The sequence below is a fragment of the Aptenodytes patagonicus genome, chromosome 6 (assembly GCF_965638725.1).
Source record: "Aptenodytes patagonicus chromosome 6, bAptPat1.pri.cur, whole genome shotgun sequence".
NCBI classification, from domain to species: domain Eukaryota; kingdom Metazoa; phylum Chordata; class Aves; order Sphenisciformes; family Spheniscidae; genus Aptenodytes; species Aptenodytes patagonicus.
The window spans coordinates 18,665,585-18,686,123 of record NC_134954.1 but is presented as its reverse complement, the minus strand read 5'-3'; the positions used below and the strand labels follow the sequence as shown (position 1 = coordinate 18,686,123).

General features: G+C 36.4%; 1 protein-coding gene across 2 annotated transcripts in view; it reads left to right on the top strand.

Annotated features, from left to right (window-relative positions):
• The window catches only part of PRKCI (protein kinase C iota), a 33,419-nt gene extending 13,088 nt beyond the window's left edge, over positions 1 to 20,331 (top strand). For both annotated transcript variants that reach the window (XM_076341378.1, XM_076341377.1), the window contains exons 3-18: positions 2,889 to 2,978; positions 4,336 to 4,386; positions 5,574 to 5,659; positions 6,997 to 7,137; positions 7,995 to 8,049; positions 8,789 to 8,847; positions 9,301 to 9,477; positions 10,451 to 10,548; positions 11,557 to 11,643; positions 12,249 to 12,384; positions 13,399 to 13,486; positions 14,678 to 14,803; positions 14,906 to 14,985; positions 16,062 to 16,151; positions 16,450 to 16,565; positions 17,698 to 20,331. In XM_076341378.1, coding sequence (XP_076197493.1) covers positions 2,889 to 2,978; positions 4,336 to 4,386; positions 5,574 to 5,659; positions 6,997 to 7,137; positions 7,995 to 8,049; positions 8,789 to 8,847; positions 9,301 to 9,477; positions 10,451 to 10,548; positions 11,557 to 11,643; positions 12,249 to 12,384; positions 13,399 to 13,486; positions 14,678 to 14,803; positions 14,906 to 14,985; positions 16,062 to 16,151; positions 16,450 to 16,565; positions 17,698 to 17,785 — 1,568 coding nt within the window. In that variant the 3' untranslated portion in view covers positions 17,786 to 20,331. The remainder of the gene's footprint in view (positions 1 to 2,888; positions 2,979 to 4,335; positions 4,387 to 5,573; positions 5,660 to 6,996; positions 7,138 to 7,994; positions 8,050 to 8,788; positions 8,848 to 9,300; positions 9,478 to 10,450; positions 10,549 to 11,556; positions 11,644 to 12,248; positions 12,385 to 13,398; positions 13,487 to 14,677; positions 14,804 to 14,905; positions 14,986 to 16,061; positions 16,152 to 16,449; positions 16,566 to 17,697) is intronic.
• The last annotated feature ends 208 nt before the right edge of the window (positions 20,332 to 20,539 follow it).

The window sequence follows — 20,539 nt, the reverse complement described above, 5'->3', positions numbered from 1 at the left end:
GACCCCTGCCTCCTCTCTTCCTTTCTCTCCACCACTCTTTAGTGTTTTCAGTTGGTATTCTTTCTAGAAACTCATAATTTGCTTTCTTGGAAAATTCCTGTATCACATCCTCTTCACTAAAACTGAAGTTCACTCTTTAATAGTAGCATGAGGTAATGTGTGTACTGTGGACTGGTACTTGTTATACTACTACCCGTGCTTCTTGTAGTGTAAGACAAGATATGATGTCTAGGCCATCTCTTCACTACTTCCTGACTAAACTGCTTGATCAGATGTGTGACTATACTGGATTCACCTAGTCACTAAGGTTTTTATTTGGCATATACTAAATGTCTTTTTAGCCTTTGCAAGATGCGGAGCATCGTGTATAACGAATTCTATTTCATAGAGGTAATGGCACACAGAGGCAGACCTAATTTAGTTGAGTGGAATCACTTCAAAAAATGCTCAGATGCAACTGGAAAATAGAATTAACTTGACTTGATTTTAGACAAATTTCTATTTTATCTGTATGCGGTCAGTTCATCTTACCTCTGTCTTCTGAAATGTCCTGTAGGATGGATGATAGCCTTATGTTTGTGTTCAGTCTGTTGTTTCTTGCTATATAACTCAAAAGAAAATATTTTCCTATGACACTTATCCCAGCTGTCTTTAGCTGCAAAATTCATACTACTCTGAACTTGTTGAAAGAGTATGTCTATAAACCTTCTGTTCCTAGTTTGAAGCATGGTGTATGTTCTTGAGAGCTTCCTTTTCTTCTGCCAAAAAGAAACACAAAACTGTTTGCACAGGTGTCAGAAACAAATGAAGAAAAACTGGTTTGTTGATTCTCATAGTGAGTCTGAATAAATATAGTTGTTCCTTCTCCTCCCCCGTGCTCTGCACTGTGTAAGTTTGTGCAGTGGGTAGGCAGCTTGATGTTCAGATAGGCTAATTGCAGGGGGGAGGCAGTATGGTGAAAAATAACTACAACTGGCTTCAAAGACTTGTTTTGAGGATTATGACATGCAGAAAAGAAGAAAGAATGCTGCAAATGGACAGTTTACATTTATTACTAATATTTTAGCAATAGAAAAGAATGGATACATTAGAAACAAAACAAATTAACTGGAAAAACTTTTGTAGGGTGAGTTTTAAATATCCCCCTGCCTGCTAGGTGCGTGCTTCTACTGAAAAGCCTTAGCAATGCCTGTATTAATTTCGATATCTTGTAGTACAAAACAAAAGGAGAATAGTTAATAGACTGTTGATAGTTAACTTTCAAACCATGGTATTGACTGAAGATTCAAAGCAGTAAAACTTTCAGATTGGATCCAATTCAGCTGAGACGGAAATTGCTCTGCCTTCCTCCAATTCACTTACCCACAACCAGTTTACTACTTAAGGATGTGGAAAGTAGTACTTCTATTAAAAATTGGAAATGCTATATGGCAGTAGACTTGCTGTATGGCATTTTGGCTAGAAAGAAGCTTGTTCTGCTCACGTGCTGGAGTACAAGCAGGCAGAGATAAATCCCATGTTCTCGCACAGAACATCTTGTGTAGGTGGAGGGGGAAAAAAAAACTTGAGCTAATAACCAGAAGTATTTTCTTTCTTTGGGGCAGTGATGATTCAGATTCAACGTTGCTTTAAAAATGTTTCAGTTGTAGTATTATTTTGAACAAGGTTTCTTCTTTTAGGGGACAATTTTTTAATGATGTTACTAATCTGCATCAGACACCGAAGAAAACGTTTTGTTGTGTGGCTGTTCTTTTCAGTCTTCATAGCAGTTTCCAAACACTGACAGACACAGGTGATCAGTTAAAATATCAGATGAAGTCTTCAGATGAATCTTGAGAAACAGGTAACGTACAGGCTATGTGTCCGAAGGAGTATGAACCAAGGCTAGAATTTAAGGTCCTTCTTGCTCCTGATCCTGAATACAGCAGATCTCTAGCTTGGTCTCCTTTGTTCCTCACCCACCCCTGTCCCTAGGTTTTAAACCTACCTATATGCCAAAATTGCCCTGATGTAATTAAGTGTTGTTTAATGATTCTGAAATACCTTTGTGGTTACATGTTATTTTTTAGAAACATAAAGTAGACATCTACAAAGAGACCTTAGTCAGTCCTAAACTGTTACTTCTGAAACACAGATTTGTTAAAGCAATCCAATGCAGTCTTGTCAGAGAAACTTTAAAATACATGCCAAATGCTTGTATGATAATCTGCTCCATCTCAAATGTTCAAAAAAAGCTGCAATAGTTTTATAAAAAAGGAAAAAAAAAAAAACCAAAACACCACAACCAACCCATACTTTCTTCCTGTCTTGGTGCCCTTTCTTTAAGGGATTTTACTTCAAATAGTCCTGTGAGTGTGAAAGTAGGAGTTAAAAATCAGAAAAATGGGGTGTTTCCACTAGGTTACGTGACTTATCCAATGTCTTGATTGAGGTTTGAGGAAAGACTAGAGGTTTAACTGCTTTTGCACCTCCTAAAGTCTTGGCAATGTTGAAGCAGCTGTGAAAATAGAATTGACTCAGTTCTAATTAAAAATCCATGAAATAAAATGGAATCTTAGAAGGATTTTAGGTGCAGCAAGATAACCTGCGCCTCCTGTACTGAAATGATGTGTAACCATGCTTGTAGCAGACCAAACCAATGACGTTTTGTGATTATGATCTGTTTGCCCCTTGGGAATATCTCGTGTTTTTATTTTCCCTGAAAGCATTCAATATGACTGTATTTTCAGATGTACTCTCTGAACAGTGTTAAATAGAAATACTACCGCACTTGAGAATGTTGTTCTGTTTTACTACAATAATTATCTTAGAACCGACTGTGAGGGAATTGTTGAGTGGTACAGAACTAATTGGACTGAGTTTTGTATCGTTCTCTTTTCTTTCTACAGGAGATCCATGTACAGTTTCTTCTCAGCTGGAGTTAGAAGAGGCCTTTCGGTTGTATGAACTAAACAAGGATTCAGAACTTCTAATTCATGGTATGGTGAAATTTACTATATTACTTCTCATGTTTGTACCTGTGAATAAGTGGAATTTTTACCTTGCATTATCTGTGTCTTTTGCACAGCCTCCTCAGTTAAAGCCTGTTGCGGCATTCTGCCAAGAGGATGCTAAAGACCATGCACTGCGCTTTTTAGCTGTCAGCACTTTGTCAATGTTCTTTATTAAATCAAGGGAGGAAAAAATACTTTGCTGTTAGTTTATTAATGAAAGACAGCCCCTGTCTCTCTCATTCATTCATCCCAAGTGCCTTTGTACGCTTGCTGGCAACGAATGGTAGAAGATACATAGTACAGTGTCCTACACTTTGTTATTGATAAGTGCTTTAGAGCAGCATCTATATTAGGAAAAAAAGTTGATGAGCTCCATTTGTGATGCCAGATTAGTCAGAAGTTTGACTTTTCTAAAAGTAAGTACTTTAGATCAGTTTTGAACAGAATAATATTGTGCCCCTGTTTTGATGTATAATTGTTCAATTTTTATTTTTCAGGGTTAAACGCCTATTTTGGTAGCTTCTGCAGTATATTTTTCTTACTGTTTGTAACTTTTTACAAGTAGAAGATAGATTTCAGTTTAACAGATTATAGCAGAAAAGCAGGGGATCATTGTAAAGAGTGTTAGTGGGTGCGTTACACTACAGTGTCTTAACATGGTCTTTCTCTAAAAGGATGCAAAAAATCTAGTTCACCATCAGCTCATTTGGAAGGAAGAGACAGCTTTTCAGCTTCCCACAAAGACTTTTAAAAAGTGGAAGAAGAATGTAATCTGTTTATATATATATATTTTTTTTTTTTCACTGTTTCTGTATATATTACTTCAGTATGCTTTTTGATCTGCCCTTTCTCCATTTATTTTTGTGTTTGATAAGCTTCTGATTAAACCAGCACCAGGGCTATCTCTCCCCAGTTATACTGCTCTCTGACAGTTACTGAAGCTAGGTAAACTAAAAAAAAATGGCTAATGTAGACAAGATAATACGTAGCTGTTAGGACACTGTAATATAATACGTTTATAGTCAAGACTTACAAATACTGACTGTGATGATTGGTCATGTGAGAAACCAGAATCGTTACTTTTTTCTAGTTACTTTCTTTAGGAAATAACTTGGTTTATTCTGCTTTTTGCTCGTATTTCTTACGTGTATCGTTGTTATGTCCAGAAAAAGGATTTTGGGGCAGCTTTTCAGCTCACCTGCTCTTGCACAAGGTTTTGTGAAAATGCAGTCTGTGCTGTCTTCCTAAATGGTTGAATGCCTTTCAGAGTGGTGTATTTAACCCAAGGATTTATTTTTATTTCAGACAGAAAATTAATCAGAAGTTAATGTTTTTCTTGCAGTATTTCCTTGTGTACCAGAACGGCCTGGCATGCCTTGTCCGGGAGAAGATAGTAAGTAGGCATTTTAGTTAAGAAGTACAGAAAATCAGGAATTCAGATTTCATGTTCTAGAAGATTTTGATATTCTATGGTTTGGCATCCTACACTTATGAGTATTAATAAAGCAGACCTCTACAAATTAAATATTTAAAAGGAATAGAAAGTCTTGCTGAACATAAATGTTGTTTTGTCACTTCTGAATCACGTTAATAAGCATTCCACATTCCTGTTAACTATCCACGTCACTCTGCTTTCCTTGCTTTTGCCTCTTCTGTCGTGACAGTTTTTTATCCTATTCCTGTCTTTTTGGTAGTTGCCAGATTGCTGGCTGACTGATGTGAACAAAGGCTTGTAACCAATGGTAATGACTTCTTGTATCACCATTTAGAGATCTGTGGTTAATTCATTTTAAGTTGATGTTTAGGTACTATCAGGAGTATTCTCTGAAAACCTCTAAGTTATGTTAGCTAATGTACTAGACATTAAAGAGGTAGTTTTCCCTCTGTCTTAAAGTTTTATAAAAGAGCATGTGTATGTTATGCACACACACGTCTGTCAGCTTGATATCCAGGTCTGACAAATGTAAATGTGCATGCTTAAAAGTTAACTTTGGCAATATGGATAATGCCACTTTTCTGAAAACATGAGGCTGTGGACTGAATCAGAAATAGATTTGCACCTTAGTGTAGTTTTGTATGTTCTAGTTTTCAATTTTGGTTCCTGACATGCCTCTAGTAATAAAAAAAAAAACAAAAACAAAAAACCAAACAGTGGCAGCTGTGGATCTAACACGCTGGAGGATTTATGCAAGCAACCTTATAAATCAGGGCATGCTCCTGATATTCACCTTCTTTCCTCCTTCCCCTTCCCCACAGCTCCTCCCCAAGTTTAGGTAAGGTAGGTGCATACTTTGCACACAAGTGTTTGTACTGTTTAGGCAGTTTTCCCTCTCTTGACTCACTGTTCCTTTTAACTTTGGAAAAACAGAATTAACTTTGAGTTGATCGGGATATTCTACTTCAAGTTTTCTCCAAAACTTAAAAAGTGAAAAAGATACTTGGAACATTACTCTGTGTTTCTGTAAGGTGCAGGAGTGAAACTTTACTCTGCAAATCACTCTACACAGAAACGTCCATGAGAAGATGTTGTAGTTCTGTGTTTATATTTTTATGGATATAATTGTATGTTTTTCCTCTTAGAATCCATTTATCGCCGAGGCGCCCGCCGGTGGCGAAAGCTCTATTGTGCAAATGGTCACACTTTCCAAGCCAAACGATTTAACAGGGTGAGATTCTTGTTGGGAACTTAAAACCATGATACAGGGATGTCTTACTCTTGTAACTACAATGCCACTGCCTTGAAAAATCATAAAGTAGTTTTATACTCATTTTTGTTGTTTGTCTATAGTATGTGGACTTTTGGTAGCCCTGTAGTTTCAGGAAACTCAATCATTATTAAATTATCAGGAACTTAGAATAGGAAAAAAAAATAAATTGGTTGCAATTCACTTTACATATACTCTGAAACCATGATATCAATTACATAAAAGCTCCTGTGTTCTCTTAAAATCTTCCCAGAGGGCAAACTTGAACACTGACATTAGACGACTGTGAGCTGAAAGTACATTTTCAGTTCTTCAAGTTCTGGGAGTAAAAAGTCTGAACTCGCTTACGATGCACAGACTTTTCTTTCATGACTCTTAAACTAAAAACTGAGATGTTTCTCCAGACAGCCTGCTTATGATGGCATGTAATCAACTGAAAATAACAAACCATTTGTAATATTTTCAAGAAGCAATGGTCAAATATAATTAGCTAAGGAACAAGAAGGCTACCTGCTGTATTTAGAAAAAGCAACAGCAGAAAAACAAACCCAAAATATTTGAATAAGCCAGGTTCCTTGACAGCTTCAATAATCTTTCCTTCTTTTCTAAGCTTAGTGTATTGTGTGCTTAATGCTTGAGATTGTCTCCACTAAACTTCATCTTGAACATCCTTCATATCTAACTTTGCCTTTTTTTTTTTTACCTCTTCCTGGTCAAAGGCTGTCAAGGCACCATAGCTTCATCACTTTTCACTCTTGCTTTCGTAGGCACCCTGTTTTCATGGATCTTTTGAGTTGTTTTGTGAATGTCCTTCAGTGAGTGGTGATCTTCCCATTTCCTGTTATCTGGTGGTTTAATGTGTCAAAGCTTTTGTTCTCCTGCCTTCCTCTGTACAAATGTAAGGACTCATCTACACAGAGAGATGATGAGACACATAGCAAATTAGCTTGGTCACAGCAGCCTGCTGATTTGGCTGCAATGCTTTTTACCTGGAGTTGGCTCATGTCTCTCTGTGTGTGTGCAGCAGAAGAGGCTGGCTGTGCCTTCACCTTTCCGTGTAGATGCACACTTTCTGTACGGCAGTTGCTGCTTATTGTTCAGTTCTAATTTTTTATATCCTCTGTATCGTATCTGCCTGTTCTTTCTTAAAGTTTTCAGATAGAGACTCTTGGTATAGTGGCAAGTTCGGTAGGGATCTCTCTGATCTCCTATTCTATGTTCTTTGTTAATGAAAATGTGGCTGAAAAGTTTTTGTTTCGTTTTGCTCTTTAATCGGTTTTGTTGATTTGTCATTCTAGAGAGCTCATTGTGCCATCTGCACTGACCGAATATGGGGCCTGGGTCGCCAGGGATATAAATGCATCAATTGCAAACTCCTTGTTCACAAGAAGTGTCACAAACTTGTCAGTATTGAATGTGGCCGTCATACACTACAACCAGTAAGTAAAACTTATCTGAAAAGTTGTCTTTAAAAACCAACAACTGACCAATCAAACAAAAAAGCCCGTTTTATACTAATGGCTTTCAGACTACAGTCTGCAAGTAATCACAGTAGATGAAACATCATTCTTTAATGGTTACTGTGACACTTTGCAAGAAAGTTTGGGAATCACTTAGCAGAATGGCAATTTAGTGGCAAGACAGTCATCTAACTTTCACATCTGATATTTTTTTCCTGTGTCAAATAAAAGTTATATTTATCTCATCTTTCACTATATTGTTACATAGTGCATACACACACACTGTTTTGCATCTTCAAAGTGAGGTACAGGTAAAGTAAATTCTCTAAACATCTCTTAGATTATTAGACTATTTCCCATTTCATAGAAGAGGAAGATGAAGTGCAGAAGTTTTGACTTTTCACCCAAGAAATTCAATCATTTTTAGTTCTTAAGTGCCCAGAAAAATTTACATGATTACTGTTCCTGGTTTAATATTAAAAGCAGACAGCTACGGGTCTACATTTTGTTAATTCATTTGGCTAATGTATGTACTGCTGAAGTACTTGAGCTTTTCTGTCTCATTTCTCATCTGCTATACTTCTTTTCTCTGTTGTACTAAGCTGTCACTTCAGCAGCTTCTGGAAATGTGTAATAACTTCCAGAAAATAGGTAAAGTAAGGACTGCAGTGGTTTCTTCTATTGTGTATGGATTAGAGCAGTAACTATGTTGACTAATCCAGTTAAAAAGTAGCTAGATTATATTCCTCAGGGATCATTTATTTCATTTATTGTCTCTAAAATGATGTCTCTCTCACTTGGACAGTCTATTACAAAAATCCTGTGCATATTTGCAGGAACCAATAATGCCTATGGATCCATCATCAGTGCATCCAGATAACGTAGAATCGGGTAAGATCAATAATTTTTTTCTTTAAATTACTGTAAGTGGCTGAAACATGAACTTTGGGTTTTTAAATGAAACAGAATAACTTTAAATTATTTTAGAAACCTTCTTTACTGTTGTTCACAAAACATGAAAATTAAGACAGCTTCTTAATGCTAAGGGGGATATAAATATAAAAATTCCTCAGTTTTCCATATCTTATCAGTTTAAGAAACTTGGCTAAAAAGGAAGAATTTAGCCTGTCAGTTACACTTTTTCATCAGTAAGCTGTGTACTTTAAATGCCCTGATCAAACAAACAAAAAAAAACACCTTAGAAGAATTAGCAGGGTTTCTACTGGATCAGTAGCCGAACAAGTTCATTCTTGTAGCAGTCAGAATGATGGTCCTAACAATTGAGTTTAAATATAGACAATGATCAGGTTAAATACCAAACAAACCACTGTTCTGCACAAGATTCTCTGTGTGTGGAGTCAAGATTAATCTGGGGAGATCTCCAAATATAATCACAGGGTTTTATATTAGCCATAACTGACTATTAATGCAGTATTGGAAAAGAATGATTCTGATGGTTTAAAAAAAAAAACCAAACAAAAAAACAAACCACCAAACCCAACAGTGTTGAATACTTACAATAGATGCATTTAAATTGTGTACCTCTCTGAGCTCTTGTGTGTGGAAATTTTAAGACAAAAGAAAATACTGTTGTGTCGCATCGGTCTAATAATTTTTCTTGCACCTCTAGTGATTCCGTACAATCCCTCAAGTCATGAGAGCTTGGACCATGTTGGTGAAGAAAAAGAGGTAAAGTACCGTAACCATGCTAACTGTATTCAGAGATCTTAAAGCCTTTGTCTCTCTCAGTTTCAAGATTTTAGTAATTTAACTTGTCACAAACTGAAAACTAGTACATAAAGCACATTTGGGTTGCTCACTCAGGTGTATGCATGTGCGGCTTGCAAGCTGTTTTATTTTGAACTTGAGTCGAGATGTGCTTTGATTTAGAAAGTATAGATGTGCTTTGACTTAGAAAGTATTCCAAACTCCTCCAGGTTCATTTGTTTCTTCTGCCAAGTCTCCTCTGCCTCCTTCCTTTCCCCTCACATTCCTTTCCAGGACAGTGCAGTTTTAAGAAAAACAAGTATTAATTGAATCAGTTGTTTATATTAATTCTGCTGTTCTGTTTGAAATGCTAACTTTTGCAGTTGTTAAAATTGGCAAGCCTGCTTACTAATTTCAAATTATCTTTATGAAAAGGCAATGAGCGTTAGAGAAAGTGGCAAAGCTTCTTCCAGTCTGGGTCTTCAGGATTTTGATTTGCTCCGAGTTATAGGAAGAGGCAGTTATGCTAAAGTACTGCTTGTTCGATTGAAGAAAACTGAACGCATTTATGCAATGAAAGTAGTGAAGAAAGAGCTCGTCAATGATGATGAGGTAGGCAAGCTTTTTATCAATAAATCAGGCAACTCTTCCAAAGAGCTTCAGTATCTGCCACAAGGTGGGAGCCAGGCTTCTGGGTCTGCAACACTAATTGAAAATTATACATGCAGTTTCTTGTGCATACTATACTATAGAAGGTTGACAAGACAGATAACCAGTTTTGAGGTCTTCATTGGCGGACTGGTAGCTCACAGCCACCCTCCTGTGCCAGTGGTTTCTGTCATGAGCCTCATTGCCTCTGTTGTCAGTGTCTCCTGTGATCAGGACTCTCTGCAGCAGTACTCCTGCAGAATTCAAGTTAATAAGCCTGGCTTGCTTCGTTTTTTTGGAGCAGTATTCCATATCTCTCCTATTATGTTGGCTTGCTGGGCTGAAAAAGAAATGGGTGGAGTCTGGTTTTCATATGTCTGGTTTTTTTGTCACAAATGAGAACTCACAATGTTACTTTAATTGCTCTTTAAATCAGAGCCCCATCTTAACAATTTGTTTGTAGCTTATACAGTGATTAGTGGAAACTAACCAAAATTGCAGTATTAAACTGCTAAACACCTCTTGTTGCTGAAGATTTCCCTTATGTTTTTTCAGGCTACTCTGAAAAGACTCGAGTAAGTGTAGCTTGCTATCCAAGAGCTTTTGCATTTATTTCTTGGTCTATCATTGATTTCTTCTGCGTTTCTTGATGCTACTTTACATTTGTCTGTACCAGTTTATCTTTTATAGATACCTGTGTGTTAATTTCCAAGTGTAGTTACACAATGAGGCTAAAAGTATGGGACACTCAAGACAGGAAAAAAAATGAGTATGCTGAATTGTATTACTTCACATTGGAGAACTATATAATATTTAATTTCTTGCAAGTAAAATGAGGACGGCAAAACACTTGAATAACTTTCTGCTAATTGTCATTAATACTTGACCTAAGAAGAGCGACAATCCTTTTCTGAATGTTGTTTTCTTGAATAAATAGGATATTGATTGGGTTCAGACAGAGAAACACGTCTTTGAACAGGCTTCAAATCATCCCTTTCTTGTCGGACTACACTCTTGCTTCCAGACAGAAAGCAGGTAAAGGTCATAAGACAATAAGAAAATAGTTGTGTTCAAAAAATACTTCATACTGTTAGGTACAGCAACGACCTATTTAAAGCATTAAGTGTTAGGTAGGTAGCGAAAGTCAATGTACTGTAAATCATTGAAGCATTTTATGAGCAAAAGGCCATGTTCATCATCTAAGCTTTTCAGATTGGGAAGATGCAAAAGAATGTAAAATACTGGTAGGTATGATGGGAATGATTCTGGACAGGAAGAGAGGTGCAGCTAGCAGAAAAAAAGGCTTAAGAATATGAGATAGAAGACAATGGGGGGGGGAGAAATCAGAAGTACAAAAAATGAGGAAATTTATCTCAAACTTGCATGGATTCTCTGAAGACGAGTCTCTGAGCAAGACTCAGAAAATAGTATCTGAATTTTAAAAAGGAAAATAGGGTGATAGAGATGAAAACTACTATTTTTCTGTGTGTTTATATATAGGAGAAGAGATTGCAATAGATGAATAAATTACTATTCTATACAGTAATAATTTTCAGTATATAATACAGTTATTGTATATTTAAACAACATCCTTGCTGTTTGAAACGGTGATAAGCTAGTGGAGGGAAGTGAGAAGAAAGAGTATTTGTAATATACTAATAGTATTAACCACAAACAAAGGAGATTAAAGGGATCAGGAAGGAAAATGAGAATTTTTTTTCTAGTTTATGCATAGAAACTGATGTGAATCTATTTATATAGTCACATATGTAATAATGACAAGCAGTAGCTGTAATGGATTAGAAATGTGGGAAGGATTGCTTACTTTCCTTTAGCACTAAAGGAATTATCTAGAGAAACTTCTTATACTTCATTTTTTAACTCTGGAAATTTATTCAAAGGGAGGGAAAATGGTGAAATCAGCCATATTACCAGAGAGATGGGAGGAGTTGAATTGACATTGTTTGGTAACAGACCTGTAACATCTCAAACATCTTTCAGCCTTGTATACAATCATTTGTAACAAATTCCTGTGTGTTTCAGGTTATTTTTTGTTATAGAGTATGTAAATGGAGGAGATCTAATGTTTCATATGCAGAGGCAGAGAAAGCTGCCAGAGGAGCATGCCAGGTATGTCTAATTTCAGATTTCTTGCATCAAGACAGTTGGTTTTTCTGACACAGTGCAGTAGTGCAGAGATTATGATGATGAGCTAGCAAATCCTCTCCAGATGTTAAGGATTTAAGAAATGTGAAACTGCATCCTCATTTAAATGCTGCAAGCTACCATATTCAAGGAGGAACTGTAATAGGAAGCACTTAGGTATTGTTTATATTAGCGTTACCCTAGATGACTTCAGTCAGATTCTGATTTTTTTTTTCTAGAATAACACTTTTGTGATATTTTTTTTAACTGTCTAATGATATCAGTGTGTTTCTCTTACAATAACCACTACCAGCTGTCCAGGCAAATGCTGAGTTCTTGGTGCATGTGATTCATATCAGATGGTGATATGAAAGGGATGATTTCAGTAGATATTAATAGTAACTAAAAATAATTTTTCAAGTGACTGTGGATAGAAATTTTTGTATGATTATAAACAACTTCCCCACTTCTCTGATGAAAAATAATAGAATACATAGGATTATATTTAGAGAAGTATCCTTCTAGCAAGACTGTATTACTGTGGTTTGGGTTTCGATTACTTGAGTAATCAATATCTCTTTCTACACTAGGTTTTATTCTGCTGAAATCAGTCTAGCATTGAACTATTTACATGAACGAGGGATAATCTACAGAGATTTAAAACTGGATAATGTGCTACTAGATTCTGAAGGGCATATTAAACTCACAGATTATGGCATGTGCAAGGTAAGCTCTAGTTCCTTGCTAACCAGTAAAATCAACAATTAAGAAATTGTCATAAATTAAAAGATACAGAGACTTAAATGTGAAATTTCAAGGTATGCATTTATACACAGTGCAGATAGGCTGTATACTCATTTCACTGTGAAAAAGAAAAGAAAAAGAAATGCCAAATTGCACAATATGCATAAACATACTGTTTATGTTTTTATAAAGCTGCTGAATCAATCTGACTGCGAGGGGTAGGCTGAAATAGTCAAGATAGCTTGATTTCAGAAAGAGCAAGAGGTTGAAATATCAGTCACACTTGGTCCCATTTGGATTCTATGACACTTCCCATTTTCTCTAGAAAAACTTTATCACTACAAAGACACTGGAGCACAGGTTTGACTTTGCCATGGAATTGCCATTATGCTGATCTATTAGAACCATTTTAAATGCTATAATTTTGGCTAAGCAACTGAAAAGCATAAAAAAATACAGGTTGGAAAGGGCCTCAGGGAGTCTAATCCACCCTCCTGCTTGATCAAAGCAGGGTAAGCCATAAGATCAGGCCAGGTTACTAAGGGTTTTATTCAGTTTGGTTTTGAAAAGTTCGAAGGATGAAGACTGCACAACTTCTCCAGGCAACCTCCCCCCATTCTGCATCCCATGCTCTTCTCTGAAAAGCTTGTATCTTTTCATTGCAACACCCCGGGGAATGTAAGCTATTCCACCATGCCTCGGTTATTCCCACTTGCCTATTGTTGGAGATGTGGTAGAGCTTACTAGCTAAAACCTTAAAAGACGTTGTTGTCAGTAGGTATGTGTCATCCTCTTGAGACTCTAGATGCGACCTACTTCTGTTTCTTCTGAAACAAGTAGTGTTTTATATTCACTTACATACAGATTTAAATACAGTTTTACTAAAATGAAAGCAGTTTATTCAGGACACTTAAATTAATTCAAAATGAAGTTCTTAGCAGAGGGGAAGTGTGGGATCTTTGGCTAACTGTATTTTCTTTCCATCTTTTCTTAAAGGAGGGCCTGAGGCCTGGTGACACAACCAGCACGTTCTGTGGGACTCCAAACTATATTGCACCTGAAATTCTCCGGGGAGAGGATTATGGTAAATTGAATTTTTCACTGCTACCATACAACTTTCACTTGTCTCTTCTTACTCAAGTATTTTAGTAGTAGAAAGTATAAATCTCCATTAGACACATGATCAGTCTTAATTCAGCATCCTGTCTGAAAAAGTGAATAAACCCTTCAAAGGAAGGGCAGAAAACATCACACCAAGCAAATTAGATACCCTGCCTTCCACATTTTAAATTCTTTTTATCAGTCTTGAAGAATAGCTCGAGCCTTCCAAATTTATTATTGTTTATAACTATTTTAGATACTACTAATGATATACTTGCAGTCTTGAATTGTGTTCGGTTTTGGAGCTTTATATTTGGCAGCAATGATAGTATTAGATATAAATGCATTGCAAAGGGCCTAGATAGTAGACATCCCTTTCACAAATCTCAGTGTTAAAAATGAAATTGTCTATGCAATTGCTTGTTCAGGAAGTCCACAAGATTCTTGAAGCAAGAGACATAAGAGAGTATAGAAGGCTTGCTGTGTGTGTTTCCTGTTGCTTATCCTTTCTTCCTAAGCTTCCAATACTGTGCCAAGCAGATCTTTGCTCTGTTTTCTTCCCTTAAGATTTTAACAAGTTCTACAATTAGTTCCTATTTAAAAAAAAAAAGTATATATATATTTTTTTTTTTAAATCTACCATCTTATTTTAATTGAATATCTCTTTCAGACTGGCTTCACATCTTCCTTCCTTATCACAAACTTTCTAGGCCAACCAGACTATATCAGTCCCAGCCTAGCTATTGGAATCTTTTTTCTTTAGCAGTGAATAGTAGAATAGATATGCTTAGCTCCATAAATGACTGTCTTGCTACTATTAAGAATCACATACTTCCTCCTTGTCCTTATCCCCCGCCGTGGATAATGCACTGTTGGTTAGTAATGACTAGGCTTAAATATTATCTAAACCTGTGTTAAGGTCATAACACCAACCTTTAAACTTTCTGCATTTCCTTTTCTTTGTACAGCGTTCCCTCCTTTCGCACACATGATGAACCAAGTAATGTCTAGTATAATTGTTACCTCTCTTTTATTCAGATAATCAGAAACACTGGCAATACTTAAATCTTCGAACTAATTCTTTCTTCTCAAAGCATGTCTGTTTTTAGCCCCAAAAGTGTTGGGTTTTTTGCTCCAAAACATCTTCAGTGGTGTTTTGTTCTTTGAATTCTAGGCTTCAGTGTAGACTGGTGGGCGCTCGGTGTACTTATGTTTGAAATGATGGCGGGCCGGTCACCATTTGATATTGTTGGGAGTTCTGACAATCCTGATCAGAACACAGAAGATTACCTTTTCCAAGGTAAGTACCATGAGTGTTCCTACACTTCAGTGCTTTGTTTCTCCTTGCCTTTAATCTAATTTCAAAGATGCAAAGGCTGATACGAACTTTGTTTTCTTGCAGTAATTTTGGAAAAACAGATCCGAATTCCCCGATCCCTTTCTGTTAAAGCAGCAGGTGTTCTAAAGAGTTTCCTTAATAAGGTAACAGCTAAAGGGGACTGTTTAAGACTTCTCAAGAGCAGCTGTGGGTTTTTTTGGGGGGGTTTTTTGGTTGTTTGTTGTGTTTTTTTTTTTTTTTTTTAAACCTGTTGACTAATTGATGTGTAGCAGACATACTTTATCTGCCATATACAGAAACAGGGTAGAAAAGGTGTGAGCCTAAAGCAGAATTTCAGTAGGGCTGGGGGGCCTATTCTAGATGCTTGTCTTAAAATCTGAAGCTCTGGATTCTTAGGCTGGGATCATGAGTAAACTTCAAATTGAAAGGCAGAGAAATGCTCCAAGTGATTTCTTTAATGTGAGGAATTGGACAAACTTACCAGATTTATTTTGGTTCTTAAAGAGAAGCAGCTTAGCAAATCACTTTGACAACTTCCGATGACTTCATCGAGGGAAATCCAGAGGCAGTATATGCTTACTGTTTGCTGGTAGCTTACTAGCCTGAGAGTCAAAAGGTGCATATGTGGTAGTGGACTTGTCCGAGCACACGCTGGCATTTATTTAGTGAGTGTTACATGAGTGAGGAGAAAGAGGTAAAGGAGAAAACAGATTTGGTTAAATTATACTAAGAAAGTAATACTGTTAAAGAACACTGCTTCTGTTACAACTCCTTGGTAGTGTGTGCATATGCATACATGGAGATGGAATTGTCTTGTTAAAATAACCTTTCTACCGTATTTATCAGTAATCTGCAGTTACTAACCCCAATGTGATTGCCTGGCATAGTCAGTCTGCTCAGGGAGGGGCAGGGGGGAAAGAATGAAATTCACTTGTAATCTAACCAAGTTTGCTCTGAAGCATATGGTATGTTTAAGTAGGTCTGAATAAAAATGAAAGATGGCATGGTTGTTTATATAAAATTCAGTTAAAGGCTTCCATATATTCATGCCTATTTCAGACAGTAAATTGGAACAGTTTCCAAAATAAATAATGCTAACTTAGTTCTTCAGTGTCCCTTGTAACTCAGGTGTTTCATTCCTCACAGAATTTGTAACATTTGTATTTTATTCATGTGTAGGCCATGGCACCCATTTAGAAATATTTTCTTCCTTGCACAGGATCCAAAGGAACGTTTAGGCTGCCATCCTCAAACAGGATTTGCAGATATCCAGGGACATCCATTCTTTCGCAATGTTGATTGGGATCTGGTATGTGAATGCCCACTGGCTTGGCTTATTTTCTTTGTATACGCTGATGGCTTGACAACTTGTTTTGTGCGTGAGAGATGACATAAAAACTTCAAAAACCTTAAGCTCTTAGCTTATGATGTACCATAATGATAATACAGAATCTTTTAACACTTTTATACACAGTAAGTACAGTAGATTAATAGAATGATTGTAGAAAGTATACAAAAGAAACTTAATAGTAACTTCCAGCCTTGTTTAAAAATAATTCAATAGGTTGTAACTCATTCTTGGTGTCACTAAGTGCATTTATTCTTAGATGGAGCAAAAGCAAGTGGTGCCTCCATTTAAACCAAATATATCTGGAGAATTTGGTCTGGATAACTTTGATTCCCAATTCACCAATGAACCTGTGCAGCTCACTCCAGATGATGAGTAAGTAATGTAGAATTTAAGAAGTTCTGATAGTCAGTGAAGGAGTTATAAAACTTCATTTAATAGCTGTAGTTGTAGTACACAGAGTATACATAAAGCAGTAAATAACACTTTCTTGTGTTAGTTTGGAGAAAACTCTATTATGTGTCCTTATGGTAGACTTAGTATGGCTGGATTAAGTATTGTACTCTGGCATGATGTAAAAATCAATTAACAGTGGGAAAGTTGCTATAAAGATTCTTAGTTCGGGGAAAGATGAATAAGTGCTATTTTACAAGTTTTAGTGGTATCATCTGCAAGAAATGAACGTGTGAAGGAAAAGACCTGTTTTGTCAAGTGGTTTATTTTTGCATTACTTCAAGCCACGATATTTCTAGAATGTTGGATTTAGATTGAGTTTACCTTGGGTGTTCTGAACAAGAGAAGATGCTTTGCTTGGCTTGTTTGGGTATTTTAAATTGTTAGTAGTTAAGTGAGATTATCCTGGCTGAAAAACCTTGATAAAATGCATGATAATGCGTTTGATTTTGGTAGTAGATTTGAGGTTCCTTACTCCTGAAGGGGCCCTGATTTGGGATGAGGAGAGAAGGGCCTTTCTAGTTTGACTGAGCCACCGCTGTTCGCATTTTAGGAATTTTTCTAGGGTTTTGTGTAATGTTCATGTAGCGTGTAAACAAACAGTGAATATTAAATGTTACCTATGCACCTTAATTAGGTCTGAGATCCAACATCCTTCTTCATTCCTTTGTAAATGCATAATGTACAAATAAAGTTTAGAAAAGTTGCTGATGCAGGTGCAGTATCTGTCACCTCCTAATGTTTTCAGATTTTTACAAAACTGGCTGTTTTGGGAAAGTTTTAAAACTGCAAACCTTGCAGATTGCTTTGTAGGGAGAATATGTGCATGGGAGCAGCCCAATCACTACTCCTGGGTGGATTTGTGTTCTGTTAACCATTATAGGGGCTAGAAAACAACAGTGGTTACTGTAAGGATAGAGAGGGACAAAAGAGAGAGGGGAAATGTTTTCAATTGCAATCTGCTGTACAGGTCTAAATTTTAAAACAAACTATCAGTTAATATTGTTACCTTTTTATTTTTGCTGAACTAATGACTGTTTTTTAATCTTAATAGTGATATTGTGAAGAAGATTGACCAGTCTGAATTTGAAGGCTTTGAATATATAAATCCTCTTTTGATGTCAGCTGAGGAATGTGTCTGAATTCTCCATTTCTGGACTGTGCCAAATGTTACTCTGTTTGTTTCTGCATGGATAAACATCTCTTCATTTGGATGCACTTGCGTAAAATGAGTAACTGAACATCTTACCCTTGCTACCTAGTGCAAATTACTCACTACTTTTCTTTTTGTATTAACTGTTGTCCGGGACAGTTGTTCTGCTGAACCTTTGGCTGCCAGATTTAAAATGTTAAACTTTCCAACATTCTTGCCAAACTTGAATTTTAGTATAGAAGTTGGTCTTTGGGGCTCCTGACTGAACAATGGGATCTGGCTGTATAATCTGCCAGTACGGCGCTCTGATAAAGGAAAGCTTTCTTACTGCTTTAAGAATACAAATTGCATTAGGGGATGCAATAAAATATCGTTAAAGGACTTCCATTTTTCCAGTAAGACAAGCAAGACCTTATGATTTCTGTAGTTCTAAATCTATTCTCTCTAAACATCTGATTTCCCTGTTCTCCTAGACTTAAAAATTAGAAATATGTTATTGCCCTTTCAGATTGAAATGACAGCAAGGAGAGCAAATTTTTAAACTGACTAGGTCAAGAACGGCTGCTTTCATGGGGTATATTGATCCTGTCCTAATTCAATAATTCAATTAATTATTAATTAATTGAGTAATTCAATATCGGAATCAATAGACTTTGCTCTGAAATTATACATTAGGAATTGTACACTGATACACAGAGTGCCTTTCTGAGCCTGTCCCTTTCAGTGAGGGTTGTACATGGTATAAAGTGTTAAATAAATGGAATTCAATTAATATTTTAAAAAGTTAAAATCTGTAGAGTGAAATTTAGCAGCAACGGGCAGCTAATATTGACGGATGTAGAACCTCATACTATTATTTATTGCTTTTACACTTTCTGTCTTAACTGTATCAGAACTGCAAACATTACAGCTATGGCCTAGATAAGGGCATTTGTTTCCTTTTTTTAATCTTATTGCCATACTGTTGGAAATGCATTCCACTTTGCCAGTGGAAAAAGCACATCTGGAAAAAAAATAGGTGCTGTCCACAATGACTCCCTTAACTTCTCCACTTACAGATGGTGATTCATAATCACAATCAAACCTTAAGTGTTGGTGGTAGACTCAAAGTTAATAGTAAAGCAATTGGAATAAATTGAAAGAATGGTTCAAACTAGGACTTCCGGGAGGTGTGATTCTTACATTTCACGTTAGTAAACAGTGTAATATACAGCACAGTTAATTCTTATTTTTAATGTTTAAGGAATAGTTTTGAATGTCTTAGGCTGAAGAAATGCCAAGTGTACCACTTTTTTTAATTTGGGGAAAAGGGATTAAGAGATGTTGAAGAAAAGAATCTGTACTATATAAGTAAGAGCTGTAAGGCAAGCTAAGTGTTATGGAAAGCAGATCTAAGTATCTGTAAGCACAAGTTAGCAAACCTTATCTGAAGCTTTTAGTAAGACTTCTGCTTGGTCAGTGTCTCTCCTTGAAAATCCTTGTATGGCGACACTGTAAATTCATAGCACAAATCTTCTGGTGTGTGTTTTTTCACTTACGTGTTAGCTTCAAGGAGAGAGATTGCACAAACACACAGTAGTGTCATGGTGTGGCATCTAGTTCATATTTTTCTTTGCAACGTGAATAGGAAACTCTTAAGTATTGGGCCCAGTTTTCAAAACTGGGAAGTGATTGGAGGGGACTCGGTTTCAGGGAAGCATTGAATCTTCGTGCTGTTTAAAAATCAGGTTCCCTTAAATCCAAGTTGTATATTTTCAAATGTAAAATATTGGAGTAAACCTACTTTTAAAGAGCAGCTAGTAACTTCAGCACGTTTAGTTCCTGTCAAGTGAACTGCTTACATGCAGTTTTAAAGTTGTGATTATTTAGCCTCTGACTTCTACGCCCGCATGACTAGTTTAGACATCAGGACTTAACTGATACTAAACTTGGAAGTTATTTAAAGCAAATAAGAAAAGCCTTGTCTCTACAGTGGCTTAATTTCATATGGGGTATTAAGTAAAATGGCTGTATGTAAGGAAGTGCATTTCTGCTATTCATCACAAAGAGTAACGGAGTAAAACAGTGTCTTCTGTGCTTAAAGCAAAAGTTAATTTTTTTATAGATAATGTCACAGAAGAGATACTCTTTCTATTTACGTATCTAACCATTAAGAATGTTGCTAAGTGACAAACATCTTAAATAACTGTAAATCCATTTTTAAACTTTTTCTCCAAAGTGCCATGATATTAACAGTTATTTTTCATTGTTAAGCATATAGCAACTGTCATAAATATTCAGAAGGGACATTGGGTGTAAACAATCCAGTGCAGTAGGCTTCGTCTTTTGGAGAAAGTGTCTACATCAGAAGCATGATGTATTTATGTGGAGTAACCTCCTTTTTGTGTACAAGTTGGATTCTTATGGGTGCTCTGCTAGTTAATATTGTCACTACTGTTACCCTGTTTCATATGGAATATGGTCTTGAACGTTATTGTGTAATCATTCCCTTTATTTGTGCACACTTTTTACTTTAAATAAAACATTTATATTGGGCCTCTGCCTGTTAACCTCTAAAACAAACACTGTGAAATGCTGGGCTTTGCTTGGGATTGTCATCTGACCCTGAAATATCCAGGTCCCACAGGAGCATTGTTCTAATCTTATATTTTCTTCTAGAAGATAGCACTGCGATAGACCATAGCAACCTAAGAAATACCTCCCTCAGCCTGTGTTCCCCAAGCGTGACTTGGAATGCAGGTCC